The sequence below is a fragment of the Caretta caretta genome, chromosome 8, assembly GCF_965140235.1.
Source record: "Caretta caretta isolate rCarCar2 chromosome 8, rCarCar1.hap1, whole genome shotgun sequence".
NCBI classification, from domain to species: Eukaryota; Metazoa; Chordata; order Testudines; family Cheloniidae; genus Caretta; species Caretta caretta.
Genome location: NC_134213.1, coordinates 53778603 through 53798493, shown reverse-complemented (window position 1 = coordinate 53798493; position 19891 = coordinate 53778603). Strand labels below are relative to the sequence as shown.

The 19891-nt window shown below is 47.9% G+C and overlaps 1 protein-coding gene across 2 annotated transcripts in view; it reads right to left on the bottom strand.

The window, feature by feature from the left end:
* Positions 1–2486: 2486 nt before the first annotated feature.
* The window catches only part of XPR1 (xenotropic and polytropic retrovirus receptor 1), a 255509-nt gene continuing 238104 nt past the window's right edge, over positions 2487–19891 (bottom strand). Inside the window, exons 13-15 of one of the 2 annotated variants that reach the window (XM_075131507.1) lie at positions 11623–11762; positions 10480–10648; positions 2487–9427 (exon numbers count right to left, since the gene is read on the bottom strand). In XM_075131507.1, coding sequence (XP_074987608.1) covers positions 9413–9427; positions 10480–10648; positions 11623–11762 — 324 coding nt within the window. In that variant the 3' untranslated portion in view covers positions 2487–9412. Of the gene's footprint in view, positions 9428–10426; positions 10649–11622; positions 11763–19891 lie in introns of both variants that reach the window. The other variant, XM_048860140.2, reaches the window with a different exon arrangement.

Below are 19891 nucleotides of genomic sequence, written 5' to 3'. Positions count from 1 at the left end.
GATTTGTCAAGAACATATCATGCCAAACTGATGCTGGGTATTACTTGTAACCCTTTTATAGTCTAGGTGCTTACAAATTGCTTGCTTAATTTGTTCCAGTATCTTTCCAGGTATTGAAGCTAGGCTGGCTGAGTGGTCTCTAGTTCCATGGATTCTCTTTGTTCTCCTTTTTAAAGATAGGTACTACATATTTGCCCTTCTCCAGTCCTCTGGGACCTCATCCATTGTCCATGAATTCTCAAATATAATTGCTAACAATTATGAGATTGCTGCAGTGTTACTTACATACCTTAAGGTGAATTTCATCAGGTCCTGCTGACTTGATTACATCTAACTTCTCTAAATATTCTTTAAGCTGTTCTTTCCATATTTTGGCTTGCGTTCCTTCCCCCGTTAATATTAATTGTCTTGCTCCTAATGTACTTAATAGAACTTCTTCTTGTACAAAAGAATACCACAAGCATGTAGGGACAAAATCAGAAAGTCCAGGTGTAACTCATTTTGTGCCATAGACTTTAAGTATATATTTTCTTGTTGCAACAACTAACACTGATCACTTTTCTCCCCTCTTCTAAATTAAGCTGAAATTCTTCCTACATTTCAGACCTTAATCCCTAATTAAGCAACCTAGCAAAAAATCTAATACTTAGTTGGAACTGGGCACTGTGATGACCATCTTCATATTATTTCTCTCCACCTTCCCTATTCAAACTACATTTCTTCATCTGCCTTATTCCACTGTTATAGGGCATCCTGCCCTGTAACACCGCCTGCTGGCAAAGTTTGGTGCTGCAGGTATTCCCTGCCTCAATTTATTCCCCTCACCAGGGTTTCCTGTCTGTCCCAGGGAGCCACATGGCTCAGCCCTCTGGCTGGGTCAAAGTTCACCCTCCTTCCAGGGTAACAAAACTCCAAACAAACAAAATGTTCTTCTGCCCTGCTTGGGCTTCTCTTCAGCCCACCCTCCAGGCTGAAGTCCCAGTCCCTTCTGCCTTACCATTAAGTCTCTCTGGCTGTTGGAGAGACCTTTATTCCAAGGCTGACGTCGTCCTTAGAGTCCCTGTCACAGTCTTAGCCCCTCTGGGCTACCTCTCCATTTTCCCTGCTCTGGGGTAGAGCACTGACTCCCAGGCTACATCCCTGGAGTCCTTCCAGACCCTACTTCAGGGCCTTCCACAAAAGCCCAACTTGTTCCCTGTGGTTCCTCTTCGAAACTGAGTTTCTCAGCCCTTTTATGAGGCTGATTAAACAAGGTTGGCTAGCCCCAGACCTCCTAGCCCTTAAAGTGTAACCATCCTGTTACTAACTTGCATTCATTTTATGGAGATGTTGTTGTTTCTCCCTACATGCATCCTTCGGGGCTTTTCACTCTTATGATTATCCAAGAATCCACTGTTTCCATTGACCCACAATCACCACCTAACAGGCTCTGGATGAGATACAAGCCAGGTGGCATTGGTTTGTTGTTATACTCTATCCTTAAGACAGACAAAAAGCATGGTCACTAACTGGACCATTAAAATATAGATTGTACATACTTTAATGTCTGTTCGAAGATGCAAGACATTTGACCATGTGTCCTTCTCTAGAGTGGCAGAACTACTGTGATCCAAAGTTTTCTGATCCTAAGAATGCAGAGGGTGACAATCTGCCACAGGTTCTGTACAGAAGAGTGCGTGTGGGGTCTATGTACAATTACTGACAGGTACACAAGACACCTACACAACGTCAATTTATTGTTCAGGATGCACTTTTTGCCGAATCCTAAGATAGTGCCAGGCACTTCTTCAGTAGGAACTGACCTGTTACAGACAATGGTTGTTAGCAATAGATCTCCTTGAAGTGGTGCAGAAAACAGCTTAATTGTAGCTGGTTATCAGGGTAGCTAATTTCAGAAGTATTATGGAAAGCATTCTTGAGACTGGGCAGATAAGGCTCCGTATTGGTGTAAGGCTCAAATTAAACTGGCCCTTTATATCCATATGACTTGCTATGCCTCTTTCTCCTTTTTTCCTTCATGCAGGGGCAGACTTTCACACCCACAAAGCTTGTAGCCACAGGCCTTCTGATCTGTGGGACCTTTTAAATGTCGATGTGATCTTAACTGATTATTTTCAAACATTTCTAGCCATTTCTGTTGCCTTCAAAATGTAAAGCACAGGAGTTGTAAATGTTAGGGTTTGGTTTTTTGTTTGTTTTTTTAAAGTCACAAGCTATTCACAGTCCCCCATACAGCTACTCAGGACCAACATTTGCAGCCTGCAAATCTTTAGCTTCAGACCTCCTTTTCTCTTTAAAGAGACCCCAATAAACAAACTTGCCATCCTTCCCAGAAACCCAGCCCCATCACAGTTTGGCTTGTAAGTCTACAGGTGAGTTAAGCAAGTAATGGCAGTGTCAATGTTCAGAAATGAAAAGGTCATCAGCCCAGAGAGGAAAAAGGACACACACACACACCCCACACCAGTGACAAAGGAGCCATGCAATCATTGGAAAACAAAGAGCTTGTAATAATGAAAAAAGGACAGATTTAGTAACCAATCACTTTTTTTCCTTTTAAAAACACATAACCACAGTTGACTTTGTTTTATACAACCACCTAGAAACTATGAAACAGTACCACATTGTGCATTTTTTTAAAACCTACTTATCAAGAAGGGTATTCCACACTTAAAAAATGTTATATCCATTTGGGAAGGAAAAAGGAGACAGCTAATAGCGCAGTCACAGATACATCATGAGTCCAAGCAAGCGGCAATTCTTTGTCCTCACCTTGTCCACTTAGCCAAAAGAAGAGTGGAGAAGGAGATAGCAAAAGAGAAAGGAGGAAAAAAAGAAAGCACCCACAGAGGACTAATCACATTCCATAGTTACTTTTGACATCTACAGCTCAGGGCTTCATAGAATAATCATCATTTAGACCAACACAGCAGGGGTGAGGGGTGTACAGAAAGATGGGAGTGAGGCAAGGATAAATTTCTGAAGCAGCAAATACATTTCTACCCCAGGTCCCTTCCAAATACTGTTTATTTGATAGAAGGATTGACAAGATAGTAAGGAAGTTGACAGCCACAAAGTGTTACAGGCTGAAGAGATTCACTGTCTGTACTGAAGGGCTCATACAATTTTGTTTTAAGAACTCAAAAGGATTATATTTTATGGCCTTATTACAGCCCCAGGATTTCCAGTAAGTCCCCTGACCACCAACACACTGATGCTACTGTGAGATGTACACAGACCAGAGCAACCTCACACTTGTCTGGGCTGCAGGGACGAGGAACTGGTCCCAGGATTTACCCAATATTAAAGGCCCCTTTCCCCCAGAGAAATCCGCATTTCTTGTGTCACTCTGGTGATTTTCCCATTAAGTTGTGGTGGGGACTGAAATCCCATGGGTAAACTAGAGTAGCAGTTTGATCCAGTTCTGGGTTAAATCCCTGTTGTGGCAGGTCTACATATTTGCCCCAAAGTATGCAGAGTCATTTTTGGGACCCAAGTCACACAGATGTCATGATGTTACAGAGGCGGGGTTTGATTTAACGATCTACAATTGAGAGTCTGATTACATCTGAAGTTAGTATAATGATTCTCCACCCTTCCACAAGGAGTCCTGATCCCCTCTTTTTCAGTGAGCAAAATAAATCAGTAGCCTTCCAGAAATAATGCTTAAGGCAGAACAGCTCTCTCCCGCTTGGAGTGACTCAGAACCGCCGTGGAAGAGATAAAAGTGTGTGTGTGGGGGGGAGGAATCGGGCTGGTGTGAAGCCCTGACCTAAGCACTATAGTTCAGACACTCAATCCACTTCCTAGTCAAGTTGGTCTTGTGCTCAGCAGAGCTAAAGTCAGCTAAACTCTTCAAGGTAGGCCTTGCTAAATCACCAAAATGGGCAAGAGATTTTCAAACTTGGGTGCCTAAAATTAGGCACTTAAAAGAGAGTCATCTGGTTTGCAGAAACAATGAGCAACAAGCTGTGACTGCTCAGCACCTTGGAAAATCAGGCCCCTTTTATTCAGATGCCCAAACGTGGACTCAGATGCCTCACTTGGGGTATTCAAGTTTGAAAATTTTGGCCCTGATCCCCATCATTCCTTGAGGATTCATGGTAAACCACCCCCAGGATATTACACAGGCACAACTAGTGCAGCAGCCCAAAATAATGAATCCTCCATCCCCCTTTGCAGACACATTGCTGTGAAGATGTGTGATCCCAGACACAGAAGCCTCCTATGGGCAATACAGAAAACTACGAAGCCCAGTGCATTCTTCCTCTCCCCTTTGTCCAGAGGCAAAGACTGAAGGATAAATTCTGAGAGGAGGCATGTCTTGAACAGATGATTCCTTGCACAAGGCTGGCAGACATACGGAGGGGAGAAGAAGGAAAGAGAATTTGTTCATTTTGGCCTGTAGGAAGCAGCAGCTAAGGGGTACCTGGACGAATCAGAGCAGCCAACAGGAGGTGACAGAATAGTAGCATGAAGAGCTTCCTTTTTCAGAGGATGGCTCAGTCTCACTGCACCACAGCGGGAACTTCTGCCTGTAGTTCTATGCAGAAAGCTTCTGTCTCTTCCTCTGTATTGCTCTTCATAACATGATATAAACAGTGATACTGAAGAAACAGAGGAAGTAGGATAGGGGAAGGCACAGGGCAAGCAAATTTGCCTCCAAAATGTATCTGAATTTCAGAAGTATGAATATATTGAGACATTCAGGATACAGCCATAAGAAAGCAGGAGAATATGAAGGGAAAGGTAGCAGTAAAGTTAGTAGAGAATGAGCCTGATAGGCACGCTCTCCCCCACGATTTCTGCCCTAGTTCACTAAGCTTTGCTCTATGAAGTTCTATGCAGAGAATCCACTGTTTTTTTTTTTTTTCTTCTTCTTCCAGTTGCCTTCCTCCGCTTGGATGAAATTCATCTATGGAACACAGCAAAGGGATTCTGGCCTATCAGGAAAGTATAGAAAAAGATCTACGATTTGTGATGAGCACATGCCAGTGATCAAAATGTCATTTTCATATAGTACAGTCAGAAGCTGGAGGAAAGTCCCAGGGAATTAGAGATCAGTGTGGATTCACAGTGGTCAATATCTCGACAGCCTGGGAACAGATCTGCCTGATTAACATTGCCTGACAATCCCCATGCAACTTTAGATGTCTGGGAGGGATGGAGATCCCTTTGAACAGGGAATGAATGTGGCCAATTGGAACTTCTAAACTACAGGGGTGGGGGAAAATCTCCATTTAAAAAAACCATCCAGTGGTGAGACAAATACCATCCACTCTAAGCTCAGGTGAATACAAAGCAGAACCACTGGGTAGGTCTCTATTCCAGCAGAAGAGCACCCTTTAAGATATCAAATAAGGGAAGGAGAGAACCCAGAGAGATCAAAGGAAACGCAAACATAGGTGCTATAAAACAGGAAGATGATGGGCATTTTCCAACTTTTGCTTAACAAAGTTGAGAACAGGTTCGTGGCTCTCCTGCTATCCCATCTGAGAGTTTGAGGCAATCCACTAGATAAAAAACCCAGTTCCCGTTCTCCTTTCACTGCGCATTCTGCATTTAGTAATACTAGTCTTCTACAGCAGTATTTTTACAAATACCCATTCCGTTATATTTGCAAAGGTCATTCATGAAGTGTGACCACCAGAGAGAAGACATCTTCTCTCATTTTCTCATTTTGCAGACCACTCAGCAGGAGAGGTGGTTATATTTCTTTCACTAGTTGCCCTGCTCGATTATATCTCATTTAACTGGCCAGATATCACTGTATGTTCAGAGATGGAACCAGACAGGTTTTGAGAACTAACTCCGGAGTGGAGCTATATTCTGAATGGCTCAGAAATCAATCTGTGTAGTCACAGAATACAAACCCTTGCAGCACCAGGCAGTACAGTGATTCTGGAAACTGGGTTCTTTTGGAGCATGATGCTGGGGGGGGGTCAGGGATCCTGACCCAAGTGTACAGACACCTTCATTACACAGGCTGTCTTTGTGGTCATAAAACAGGCATTTTTACACCAAGTTAGCTAACATCAATTAGCTGTCTCACTGTGAAAAAACCCAACTTTTTTGGCAGGAAAAACATAGCCCAAAACAGAGTGCTCTTCTGCAGGGTGGGAAGAGGAAGAAGGTGAGAGCGGTATACTGACAAACAGAACAAAATTCTCTCTTCCTCCAGAGTTTTGATACGTTGCAGAAAAAAACTGACCAAGATCTCAGTTCTTATTGACTTGATCCTTCCGTGGGTTTAAATTTTAAGCCAATCGGCTCATGCAGTACCACTCATGTCAGAAGCAGACTGACCAAAACATGTTCGATTCTCCTAGCTGAGCTCAGAAACTCATTCACAATGTTTCACCTGCTTCTACTTGTTCCGTGATACTTTAAGAGCTCTCTGTACCAAGTTATAAAATATTTTCAGATGCCCTAATTGCCGCAATGATACTTTCCATTCCTTTGACAAGAGAGTGCTATCAGTAAGCCCCAACCCTTCCCTTTTTAAAGCAATGCTTCCTTAAGTAATGATACGATTAGTTCAGGTTGTGCCCCTTGGTTTGGCTGCTACTCTTTTTAAACTGCCCACTGGCATGTATGGCATCGCTATTCTCTGACAGTTTTAGTTGCTGATGATATTCCAATTGTTATTAGCTGGAGTATCATAGTTACCTCCCAGGAGAATGAGCTCTCTGTTTCGTGTGGAATCAAACATTGCAAATACAGCAAAAACCACTGAAATGCAAAATAGTGGACTGAAATACTTTAGAGAGCTTTCCATCTCAAACTCCACTTCCTGCTGGACAGGTGCATCTGTCAGCGTCTGAACAAGAAGCATCAGTGAGTCAAGATCAGGGGAGTCAGACTCCTGGGCACCAAAAGGGTCAACGACAGAATTCTGGGTTAGTCTGTATTGTTCAGATTTTTCTCACCAGAATGGGCTGGTGCTGAAATAGCAGCTAGCCCTGGTCACGTTGGTGGAGAAATAACAATACACAAATCATCTATTCCACCGGAATGACACTATCACTTTCAGTAGATCAGTGGTAGTGCTGAGGCCTTTCCTGGCAGCTCAGCAAAGTTTCTTGATAAGTTCAGGGTGCAATATGACAGTGCTGATAATTGAGATAATGCTTACTCTGTCAAGGGGCACCAGTTCACTACCACCAATGTATGATAAAGTTATTTTGCCCTATTTAAGCTAAATGAATACAATTACGTTTCCTTCTTCAATTCCTCCCGGCAAGAGGCACAATGGGCAAACTAAGAAAAAGCAGCACACCAGCCATATGGAAGAAGCCATATGATTGGCTAAAGAAAGAAAAATTATTTAACAGCAGCTGAGCAGGGATTCCTAGCATCTGACTGCTAGAAATGTAAATACAAAACAAGGAACAGAAGTCAAAAATGGTTCCTACTTAGTTGAGGGTGTTCATCTGCCACTTGGAGTCTGAACAATAACTGTATATACCTAGCTACTGGAACTGCCAAAGAACTAAGAGAGTACTTGGGATACATGGAAGAGTGGTTAAAAACAAGGACACAGAGCAGCAAAAACAGTGACCATGCCCATAAGAAAAAGATGCAAAGTTTTCAACAGTCCCTGCTGTAAAGTCGAGCCTTGGGTTAAGGATAGGATTAAAGGGAACTGAAGCAGCTTCTCCCAGTCCCTGGTGTTAACCTTACACGCAATAAAGCAAGGCACAAATAAGATTTTATTAATATTAAACATTGAAGTTTTCTGCAAGCATTAAAGCCGGCAGTGGTGTAGGGCATGGCCCTCTCAAACACTCATGCTGCTCTCTAAGAGGGGGGGTGGTGATATCAAAATATACAAAGCTTATTAAGCTGGCCTTATCATTTCTACTGAAATTGCTAAGCAGTATGATGTCCTTAAACCCTAGCCTGCTGAGTATGATCATTCACACTCCAGTGCAAGACTGACCTACCACTTAACTGGTTTTAGATTACACTGAGGAGAGGGTGCAAAGGACGGGAAAGAAACAAAGCAACCTGAAGGTGTGCTCAGGAAGTGACTGGTAGAGAACACTTTGCCAAAGCCTGGCAAGACACATAAAATAAAATGTCATTAAAGACTTCTAATTTAATACCAACTTCCCTACCCTATGGCCAACACACAACCATCTCCTTGCCCCACAGCAAACTGGGTCAGGGGTGCCAATTCTCTGAAGTGTAGCCACCTATGAATCAAAACATGTAACAACGCCCCCCTCCCAGACATGGGAAAGATCATGTCCTCATCTCATCCACTTTTATTTTTGCTGTAGTTAGCGGAGGCAGAACAATGGGAAAGCTCCTATTTAACGGGGTGGACAGTACTCTCACCTTATCTCATGAAGATTAAGGCTTTGAAAAAAACAGTTGTTAACCTAAACACCAACTCCCCTTTTTTTGCCTGGGTGTTTGGCCTTGTGGCAAGATTTATTACAACTCTCTTTTAAAACAAATTCTCAGAATCATTTGCATCTTTGCATGGCCACATGGAAAGATGACCATGAACCAGTATGTGAAACATGCTCAGGCTTCTGAAGCAGCAGCAGCAACTAAAACCAGAAAGAAAAACTTTGGTTTATAAATAAAACTAAACTGAAGAGAAAAAGGGTCAAACTGGTGCAAATTATCTCATGAAAGAGGTATTCGCAGGGCATAACCCTCACAAAAGCGATCCAGATCTACATCCCCCTGCCTTGTTTTACTGTTATCGCCTTCATTGCACAGGACTCAAAAAATCATTCTCATATGGTTAAGTTTCATAAATAATGTGAAAACTGTAAGCAACAAATACATCGTATTTCCAAAAAAATTATAAGAAAAATTACATCAAATTAAAAAGTAGCTTCGTGAATGAAGGTACTGCTCTAAGTGCACTTTACCGGCAAGTGCAGCCAGTGCCTCAGCGCTGGATATGAAGGAAAGAAAAAAACAAAACACAAATTTAAAAACCCAAGTCCGGTTTAAACCAGTCGAAACTGGGCCAAGCAGAAGCAGAGTATATTCTCAGTGCTGTCCCATCAGGGAGTCCCTATGATGCTTGTTCTTCATCCAGATAGGGTTTTGTGTCCTTGTTGTGATTGTAAACAATTCTTAGATACTTCTTTCCTTAACTGTCCTCTGATTGGCAAAACGAAGTAAATATTTATTTTAAAAGTAGAAAATGAAAATTAAACCAGAAGAAAAGAAACACAGTGAGCTTGTTGGAGTCCATAGGATCCGGTCCGGAAGAGCTCGGAAAATGTGTTCAGTGTTTTCTCCTGTTTTCAGCTGGAACTGCACCAGAGGTTGGATTGGTCTGGGAAAGGGTAGTAGAGCAAGAAAATAAGGGATGTGGAACTAGAATCTGTGGACGTTTCATGTGTTTGCTTCGTCATCTGTGTCCTCGATCAATATCTTGGTGTCACGAGGCTTGGATCTGGGAAAAAACAAACAAGCAAACAAAAATACTCACTGAGGGGAAGGAAGACATTACTAGAATATACAGATAAGATAAATACACTCTGTCAAACATATTCCCTACACAGGTAATGTCTGGGCCAGCAGACTACTATAGACGTGGTAATTCATACTCTCCCCTCCCGCCCAGGATGGGAAGATCACCCTATAAAAATACAGAGGGATGACTGATACCTTTCTTCCTCCCATGCTCACCTTTCTGATACAGCTAAATTCAGCAGGTTAACAGTGCCCTCCACTGGTTAGTTACAACACAGCAAACAAGGGACACAAAATGTAAACAAATTTTTTGAGGCTGGGAATGAAACTAGAATAACCTTTATCACAGGCACTGACCTTTGTTTTTGCCGGTGGATGCTTTTGAGGAAATATGTGTGTGTGTGTGTGGGGGGGCAATCTGCCAGTTTTGGGGGGTGGCTATTTTCAGCATATTTATACACTTTTTTTCATAGTCTAGTTATTGAATGCGTCTATCATTGGTATCTTTACTATTTTAGCAAAAAGAATGAGGAGGACTTGTGGCACCTTAGAGACTAACACATTTATTTGGGCATAAGCTTTTGTGGGCTAAAGCCCACTTCATCAGATGCATACAGTGGAAAATATAATAGGAAGATTTTTATATAAATCTGTCACTGTGCTTCACACACACACAGCTTATCTTATGACATACCTTGCTGAGGGATAAACTGTGTCTTAAATGTGTTTATCTAAACAGAACTCTGTACCTGACAAAAGTTCACTTGGTTAGTCAACCTTACTGAACAAAGCACACTGATTCAATGCTACAGAGACTTGGCGTGAGAGGGTAAAAATTCCAATGTATTTATTTACTAGACAGGTCAGTCCTCTCTTTTCAAACTATTTAGAGTTATGTCTCCAACATGGCACTTCAAACACTTATTAATAAATTAATCCCTTCCAATTTTGTTGTGCAAGAGGACAAAGCAATACATACTGTGAAGAAAGATTAGGTCGGCGCAGGGACACGCTCTGGCTACGCTTCCACACCTTGTTCTTCTGGCGGTTTCGGACACCATCTTCCTGGTCCATCATCTGCTCTAGTAGCGTCTGATCATCAGCATTCATTGGTGCCACTGAGATGTCCCGGACAGCACGGAACTCACCACAGTTGTTCAGATGCTCATTCTCCAGACGGAAGAAATTCCACACAAACCGCCTGGAAGGAGAGAGGGAAGGAGAAAAGGAATAATATAAAAACTAAGTACTGCTTTCACAGCTCTCACCAATTTTTGGCAAAGCAGTGATGCAGCCCCATAGATGCTACTGCGTACACTTCCCAAGGATTACACATAGCCCCTGTGAGGGCAAGGCCCTGTAAATTTACAGGTTGGAGAGAAGTAAATGGCCAGGAAGGTGAATGACTAACAAGGAGCAACCTGCTACATTACTTCACAGCAGTAGATTGATGGACTTTTCCAGGGAAGCAAACAGTTTTGGTGGAATCATTCATAGTTTTAACAGCGAGGATTACCCCAGCATGGCTGGTGTCAAGGTAGCCCAAGGATTATCAATTAGGAAAAATAAATACAAATAAAACCCCCCACACAGTGAGATTCAAAAGCAAGCTGTTTTGCTCATCTCAAGCAGACATGTGATTCCTGATATAACACAAAAAAGCAGACAGCATTAATGCTCTGGAAGTGCCTGATCACAATAAGAATTCCATTTTTTAATCATTTGCAAAAGCAGAAGGGATTTGGGAAAATTTGTAAATTTAGCCTTGAAGTGACATTTCAATAATTTTTACCAGTGAAAATGCTTAAAATGTGAGCTTGCTAAATTCCTGCAATAAACTCAGGCAAGACCTTGGCCCCTAGCAAATACAACACAGTGAGGTAGAACCCAGGTCTCAGGCCTGCCTACAGTCAGACCTATGTGTTTTCAGAGGTCTCTGAATCCCAGATGGGTCAGTGAAAGATTCCATAGCACTCTTTCAGCCAGCAATTTGCTCAGCTTAGTGCATATTCTGAGTCTTGGCGCTTTGTGTTTTCATCAGTTTGTGGCTTTTCAAACAACAGCTCCAGGAGCCTGTGGAAAGCCAGGGACTTCCCCACCTTTCTGGTGTTATTGGTTGTAAAACAAAAGGGATATACAAGGAGTGTGAAATACTGTTTAGCTGAGCCACCTTACCGGAAAACCTCGAGTGGTGCAAAGACAGTAGAGATGATGTCCCCAGCATAAGGAAAGATTTGCATGGAAGTGAGGGAGATCTGGATGGTCCAGGCAAAGCGCAGGATTACATCCTCCACAATGGCACAATAGTAATATGCCTGAGAAACAAAGAGCAAAATAGGACAGGTCAGCTTACTTGTTCAACACAGAGCAAGGATACCTGCCAAATGACCAAGGAGAAGCAGAGCCAATCCCATCACTAACTTTCACGTTTATGGGATTAATTCTTCAATACCATTTGTACAACCACTGATGGCTATGGGCTTCATGCAGAGAAAATACAACACACAGAGGTTAAACTTGGCACTCTCTTCCATCTTCCTTCTCCAGATAGAAGACTCTGGGACCCTAAAATAAGATTTTCTAGTAAGGTAGAGATGATCACCAGAGCTAGACACATGCCATATTAAGTATAATATATATGATTGTCAGTATTTAAGTCTCCCAGTTACCTAAGGTTTGTCTACACAAGAGATTTATACTGATTTAACTAAATCTGTTTTGAAAGTAATTTAATTAAATCAATACAGCCCTCTTGTGGAAACACTTATTCACCAATTCCTGACCAATTTAAGTTAAATCAATCTATAGCTTCTTAAACTGAAATAAAGCATCCACATAAGTGTTGCATTGATTTGACTAAATCAGTTTCTAAACTGATTTAGACATGGGCAAACTTCCCCATATGAGAACCAGACCTAAATTTATTTCTTGTTATTTCTTGTTTTTACCCTAGTTCTCCTTCTGCAGCTAACGTTTGTATAGCAATTGTTCATTTACCTGTAAGAGACTTTTAAGAGTTTTTTTCACCAGGTTTTTAGTTTTATTGTACTTTTACTTGGTTTTGATTTAAAACAAAACGGTCTCCAATCACAGATTCACCAGGTAGTGGAACAGAGAAATACGGAAAAGATTTCTTACAAATATAACACCTCAGAATTTCTAACATTGGGTTGCAATAGCTGCATGAGCACCTACAAAGACCAGATTAAAAAATGACAGGTTTCAGAGTAACAGCCGTGTTAGTCTGTATTCGCAAAAAGAAAAGGAGTACTTGTGGCACCTTAGAGACTAACCAATTTATTTGAGCATAAGCTTTCGTGAGCTACAGCTCACTTCATCGGATGCATACTGTGGAAACTGCAGAAGACATTATATACACAGAGACCATGAAACAATACCTCCTCCCACCCCACTCTCCTGCTGGTAATAGCTTATCTAAAGTGATCACTCTCCTTACAATGTGTATGATAATCAAGGTGGGCCATTTGCAGCATAAATCCAAGTTTAACCCCCAGACGTTCGGGTTAAACTTGGATTTATGCTGGAAATGGCCCACCTTGATTATCATACACATTGTAAGGAGAGTGGTCAGTTTGGATGAGCTATTACCAGCAAGAGAGTGAGTTTGTGTGTGTGTGTGTGTGTGTGTGTGTGTGTGTGTGTGTGTGTTTTGAGGGGTGGGGGGTGAGAAAATCTGGATTTGTGCTGGAAATGGCCCACCTTGATTTTCATACACATTGTAGGGAGAGTGGTCACTTTGGATAAGCTATTACCAGCAGGAGAGTGAGTTTGTGTGTGTGGTTTTTGGAAAAAGGGGGGGGGGGTGAGAAAACCTGGATATTTGCTGGAAATGGCCCACCTTGATTATCATACATGTTGTAAAGACAGTGGTCATTTTGGATGGGCTATTACCAGCAGGAGAGTGAGTTTGTGGGGGTCGGGGGCAGAGGGTGAGAAAACCTGGATTTGTGCTGGAAATGGCCCAACTTGATTATCATACACATTGTAAGGAGAGTGATCACTTTAGATAAGCTATTACCAGCAGGAGAGTGGGGTGGGAGGAGGTATTGTTTCATGGTCTCTGTGTATATAATGTCTTCTGCAGTTTCCACAGTATGCATCCGATGAAGTGAGCTGTAGCTCACGAAAGCTTATGCTCAAATAAATTGGTTAGTCTCTAAGGTGCCACAAGTACTCCTTTTCTTTTTGCAGATTAAAAAACAGATTTTTGGGAGTTCATAAAGTGCTCATTTCAAAATGTAAGGAAAGGGCTTTATCTTTTTTTTTTTAAGAAGTTTACAAATTTTTCTGAACCAATTTTATTCCTTTATATTTTAAGACAAATTACATACAGGCCTTGATCCTCAATATACCCAAGTACCGAATATAACTGCTGTATTCTACTTGTGGGATTACTTGCATATCACCCTTTGCTCTAACAACCTGTAATATTCACGAACCATGGTGAAAGATCAATAAATACTTCCTGTCCTAGTTTGCATGGGATTTGAGACAGAACTTTAGACTGTGACAGGGTCAGGCCAGATGGCTACAGGAGAGTGATCCTATTGGGATCTGGGAAGTGGGTGGGCAAAGCCCGCACACTGCTAAAGGATCCCCCCCTCAGCTTAAGAGGGGGATCCACAGGACCTGGACACCAAATAAATCCGGGGGACAACGAATGAAATAACAGGGACAGGAGCGTGGTCAAAGGGTCAAATGAAGGGAACCGGATGGGGACACCGAGCAGAGAACCCCAGACAGCACCCACTGCTCCTCAAAGGTGTCAAGGGAGTCAGTGGATGCCGCCCAGAGGAACTCTGCCTGGACACGTGAACGGACCAAGGATCGGAAATAGGCCTCACAGTCACAGGAGACTCAATCGGCCAACCTCCTCATTCTGGTTTTATAGATGGCCATTTTAGCTAGGGCCAAGAGAAGGTTGACCAGGAGATCCCATGACTTTGTGGGGCCACGGATAGGGAGTGCATCAATAAGAAGGTGAGGGGAAAAGTGCAACCAAAACTGTAATAAAATATTGGTGAGGAGCCGAAATAAGGACTGCAGCCTGGCACACTCCAAATGTGTGTGTGCCACGGTTTCCCTCACGCCGCAAAAGGGGCAGGTGTTGGGATGGGGTGAACCGCGCCAAGAACACGCCTGTGCTCATGGCTCCGTGAAGGAGCTGCCAACTGATATCCCCCACAGGCATCGGGACCAAGGTGGAATATAGGCTGGCCCACCGGGGCTCCTCACCCTCCAAAGGTGGCAGGAGGTCCCGCCATTTTGTATTGGGGCGGGACACAAGGGGGAGGGTGTGAAGGATGTGGAGCACGATCGTGTATAGATGTTTCCTTGGTGCGGTCTGGAAGCAGACCGGCTGCAGCTCGTGCAGCCAGCTCACAGTGAAGGGGTGGGTGGGTCGGTTGGGTCCACGGGGCAGAAGCCCAATGAAAAGGTCCGGCGGGCCTGGGGTGGAGGGTGGATGGGGCGCGCCCTTGTGCAGGACCCCGTCGAGGTAAACCCGAGCATCGGGTGGCAAAGCGGCCTTCACTTCCTGAAGTACGCGCTGGGGAGTACGAGATCTGGAGAGCCCCATGCGCTGAGCGAGCATCAGGGGATCCAGCCAGTCTCCCCGGTCGTAGTCCAGGAGGTCTCTGACCCTTGTGACTTCTGCCAGGACCAACCTCTGGCACACCAACGGGGACTCCGCCACCTGCACGCGGAGCTGGGGGTTGTGTAGCAGGGGCTCGCAAGGAGATCTTCCCCCACGGAGGCTGCCACAGACCTGGTCGCTGTAAACAGTTTCCAGGTCCGGAGGAGGTCCTGGTAGAAGACCAGCAGCCCAGAGAGGTCTCGCGGAAGACCTCTTGGATGGAGCTAAAGGAACTGCTGGTCATATCAGAGCCCTCGGAAGCGGCGCAGGAAGGCGTGCGCCAGTATGCTCCACGCTGGACTACCTGCACCATAAAGGAGCCTCTGCAGGGCCTGGAGGCGGAAGACATGGACCTGAGTGTGGAGACACTTCAGGCCCTGCCCCCCCTCCTCCAGGGGTAGATGGAGAACCCCTGCAGAGACCCAGTGCAGTCCTGACCAGAAGAACTCCAGAATCGATGTCTGGAGGTTGGCCAGGAAACCTGGGGCCGGAACCAGGGTGTTGAGCCAGTACCAGAGCATGGACAGGACTAGTTGATTAAGCACCAGTGCCCTCCCTCGAAGGGAGAGGCACCGGAGTAGACCTGTCCATTTCCGGAGCCGCTCTATCACCCCCCCTCTAAATTGTGCCAGTTCTCCGGCGGAGAGGGATGTGTGGCAGAAAGGTAAACGCTGAGATAAAGCAGCGGACTCGCGCTCCACCGGATGGCCTGAAGCACGGGTGGGAGGGAGCTCACCTGCCACCAGTCTCCTACCACCAAGCCAGAGCTCTTGACCCAGTTGACTTGGGCGGAGGAGGCTGCCTAGTAGATGGCCTGGCAAGCCTCCACCTGCACCAAGTCGCCGGGGTCCTGGACCACAAGGAGCACATCGTCAGCGTATGCCGACAGGACCAGCCTCAGCTCCGGCTCCCACAGCACCAAACCTGTCAACCTCCTGCGGAGGAGGCAGAGGAAGGGCTTGATCGCCACAGCGTACAGCTGGCCCGGGAGTACGGCACCCCTGCCATACTCCTCGCCCGAAGCTGACCGGTTCGGTCAGGGTCCAGTTGAGCCTGACCAGACACTTTGCGGAGGCGTACAGCACCTGGAGAAAACCCACAAACTGGGGTTGGAAGCCAAACGCTCGCAGAGTGCTCAGGAGATACCCGTAATCTACCCTGTCGAAAGCCTTCTCCTGATCCAGGGACAGGAGGGTGAACGACAGACCATCCCTCAACCCAAGTTCCAAGAGGTGCCGGGCCAGATACAGGTTGTCGAAGATGGTGTGGCCCAGGACGGTGTAGGTCTGGTCTGGGTGGACCACGTCCGCCTGCATGGACCCTAGCCGCAGCGAGATGGCTTTCGCTACAACATTGTAGTCCGTGCTGAGGAGCGAGACAATACGCCAATTTCGTAAATCGCAGAGGTCCCCCTTCTTCGGCAATAAGGTGAGCACAGCACGAAAGAGGGAGGACCCCGCTCTGCAAAGACTCGGCCCAGACGGTGACTAGGTCTGGGCGGAGGATGTCCCAGAACACGCGGTAGAACTCCACGGTCAGCCCGTCCATGCCTGGAGATTTATTGGTGGGCATGCGGCGGAGGGCTTCTGAGAACTCGGCCAGAGTGAGAGGCAGCTCTAGTCAGTCTCGGTCACCCGTGCAGACTGTCGGGAATTCGTCCCAGAGCACTCCGCAAGCATTAGGATCGGTCAGGTCTGGGGAGAAAAGGCCTGTGTAGAAGGCCCTGGCCCTCCCGCACATCTCCACCGGATCCGTGAGAGGGGTGCCGTCCTCTGCTAGGAGGCAGGTGACGTGTTTCTTGGCCCCCCTCTTTTTCTCCAGGGTGTAGAAGAAGCGGGAGCCGTGATCCATCTCCCGAAGGAGGCGGATGCAGGATCGAACAAAGGCACCCTGGGCCTGATTGTCCTCGAGGGCCTGGAGCTCCTCCCGCTTCTTCCGGCACGCCAGATGCCTCTCCAGCTCTAAGACCTCCCGTTCCAACTGCCCTATTGCCGCATCCCTCCGTTGGCTGGCGCCCCGGGTGTAGTCACGGCAGAAGAGCCAGGTGCGCACCTTCCCCAGGTCCCACCACCGCCGTGTCGAGAGAAAGGCACGCCACTGCCCTCGCCAGGCCAGCCAGAACTCCCGGAAGGACGCCACGAAGCCCACTCCTCCAACAAGCTGTTGTTAAAATGCCAATAGGCCGGCCCAGGCCTCTCTGCGCAGAGAGAGGCTGTCACGGTGGCTAAATGATGATTGGAGAACGGGGCTGGCCGAATGCTGAAGAATTGGGCCCGTGAAAAGTAGAAGTGTGATAAATAAATGCAGTCCAACCAGGAGTGGTGCGACCGATGGGCCTCCACCCGGACAAAGGTGAACATTGAGACGTCGTCCAGGTGGCGGTCGCGCCAGACGTCCACCAGGGAGTGATGGTCTATCATCTCCCGGAAGACGTCCGCTGCAGCCGGGCACTGCTCGGTCCCGCTCCTCGAGGGCAGTATTAAAGTCCCCGCCCAGGACCAGGCACTAGCGAGGATCCAAGGTGCTGAGGAAGGCAGACGCCTGCTGAAAGAAACGCAGCCGCTCCGGGCCCAACGTCGGGGCATAGACGTTAACAAGGTTGACCACGAGCCCCTCCATACGGGCCCGGAGGTGCAGCAGGCAGCCCGGCACAGCCTCAGCAACCCCCAGCACCTCGGGCTGTAGGCCGGGGGAGAACAGGGTCGCCACTCCAGCTCTACGAACTGTGAGATGGCTAAAGTAGACCCTGTCCCCCCAGTCCAGCCGCCAGTTGTCTTCGGCAGCCAGATCCATATGGGTCTCCTACAGGAAAACCACTGAGTACCCCCCTCCCAAAGGAAGGAGAGCACCTGGCACCTGCGGAGACCCATCCTACAGCCCTGGGTGTTCAACGTTGCGATGGTGAGAGGTGCCATGGGGAGGGCTGGGGGGGGATCCTCGCCGGCAGGGACGCTTGCAGCTCCCAACGGACCGCGCAACAATCCGTGACCTACCCCGTAGGTGAGTAAGGAGTCACGGAAGTAGCGGACCCGCTGGTAGGCCACGGTGGCCTGCTTCCTGGTCCTTTTACCCTCCCCCATGAGGGCCCTTGAGGCCCGGAGGATTTGATGGAGTCCCCCCATCGCTGGAGAGCGAGCTGCACCTTGTTATGGGAGCCACAGACGTCCTCAAGGAACTCCCGCAGCTCCTCTTACAGTGTATGGGGGGCCGGGGTCACTAGCCCCTGGCTATCCTTTGGAGGGACCCACGACACAGCCCTGACGTGGCGCCTGATGGGCTGGTGCCATGCGGCTTCCCTCAAACCCTGGCTCAAGTGGGGGTGGCGGAGGGAAGATAGAAGCCCCTGGTGAGTAGGGACAGGGAAAGACAGAGGCCGCTCCCTGGGGGCTATCCTCTGGGAATGAGGAAATGACGGCCCCAGGGGCAGCAATGGCATCACAGGAGGTGGAGGGCATAGGGACAGGGTTGGCATCAGGGGCAGGGCAGGGATCCAACGTAGGAGCAGGGCAGGGGTCGGGAGCAGAATCAGGGAGAGGGGCAGAGGCAGGATCCTGGGCCCCAGTAGCCAGGCCGCTGGAAAATGGCCCCTCTCGGGCAAGCTCAGGGATCTGGAGGGAGGGAAGGGGGCCCTCCATGATGCCGGGCTCTGGCTCAATGGCCGGCGTAGTAGCCACGGCATTGAAAGGTGGACAGTCTTCAGTGGGGTCCCCGCCCAGGAAGGAGGTCGGTTGCCCCACGCCCACGAGGGACATCGCGTGGGGCTCGGGTCCCAGCCGCATGGCACTGGCCGTCACCTCGATAGGCTCGGCGGCCAACAGCAGGGTGCCACCCACGGCCAGGCAGATGGAGGAGCCCAGGGAACCCTCGGAGGTGGGAGCGGAAACAGCAGTTAGGGGGAGGGAGCATGGAGAAGGGGGGGGCCGGGGTGAGGTCGCTCAGATCGAGGCCCACTGGTAGAGGGTCGTCCTCCCCCTGGGTGACCATGGTCAGACCCAGGGCCTCGATCTCCTTGTAGATAGAAGGGAGCTCTCCTTCCACCACCCCGGAGTTCTCCCCACCAGTGCCTGAAGCGACGCTCGCCTCGGGGCTCACAGGGGCTCCATCGGGGCCTTGGAGGGGAGGGACTCCAATGGAGGCGTGGTACTGCTCTCCCGTGCTGCCAAGCCTTCCCCAGCCAGTACTGGTGGATGGAACGCATCTGCGGGCAAGGCAGAAGGCTCGGCATCGGTGCCCCCCTTTCTGGTCTTCTGGGGGGCTTCCGTATCAGTGGAAAGGAGCGGAGCTCGAGCCTTTCGCTTGCCCCGCTTCCCCTGGACTAGGGCCCAGCCCTCCATGGCATCATCTGGGGGCCGGCTAACAGGGGTTGGGTCGGGGGGCAGGGGCGATAGCTCAGGGACTGTGGGAGGCTGTGGTGGGGTGGCATGAGGGAGGGAAGATTCCCCCTGGGGGGGGCACTCTCCCATGCTTGGCGGTATCCCTGCTGCACCCTCCTCTAGGGGCCCCGCCAGATTGCAGGCAGCAGAGGCAGGGCTCTCTCACTCGTCTGGGCGTGCTGGGGGAAGTACCCCTTGGGCCCGAGTGGGAGCACTGGTGGACTGAGAAGGAGGAGGGGCGGCGCCGGGCAGCCTGGGGCACCGGCAATGACAGGGCCGGCACCCTGCTGGGGCTTGGGAGTCCCGGTTGCCCCCCCTTGCTGGGCCAGGGGGCAGTCCCTCCAGACGTGCCCCATCGCCCAGCAGAGATAGCACCGGGCCTCCCCTGTGGAATAATGCGCCCGGAAATGGGCCC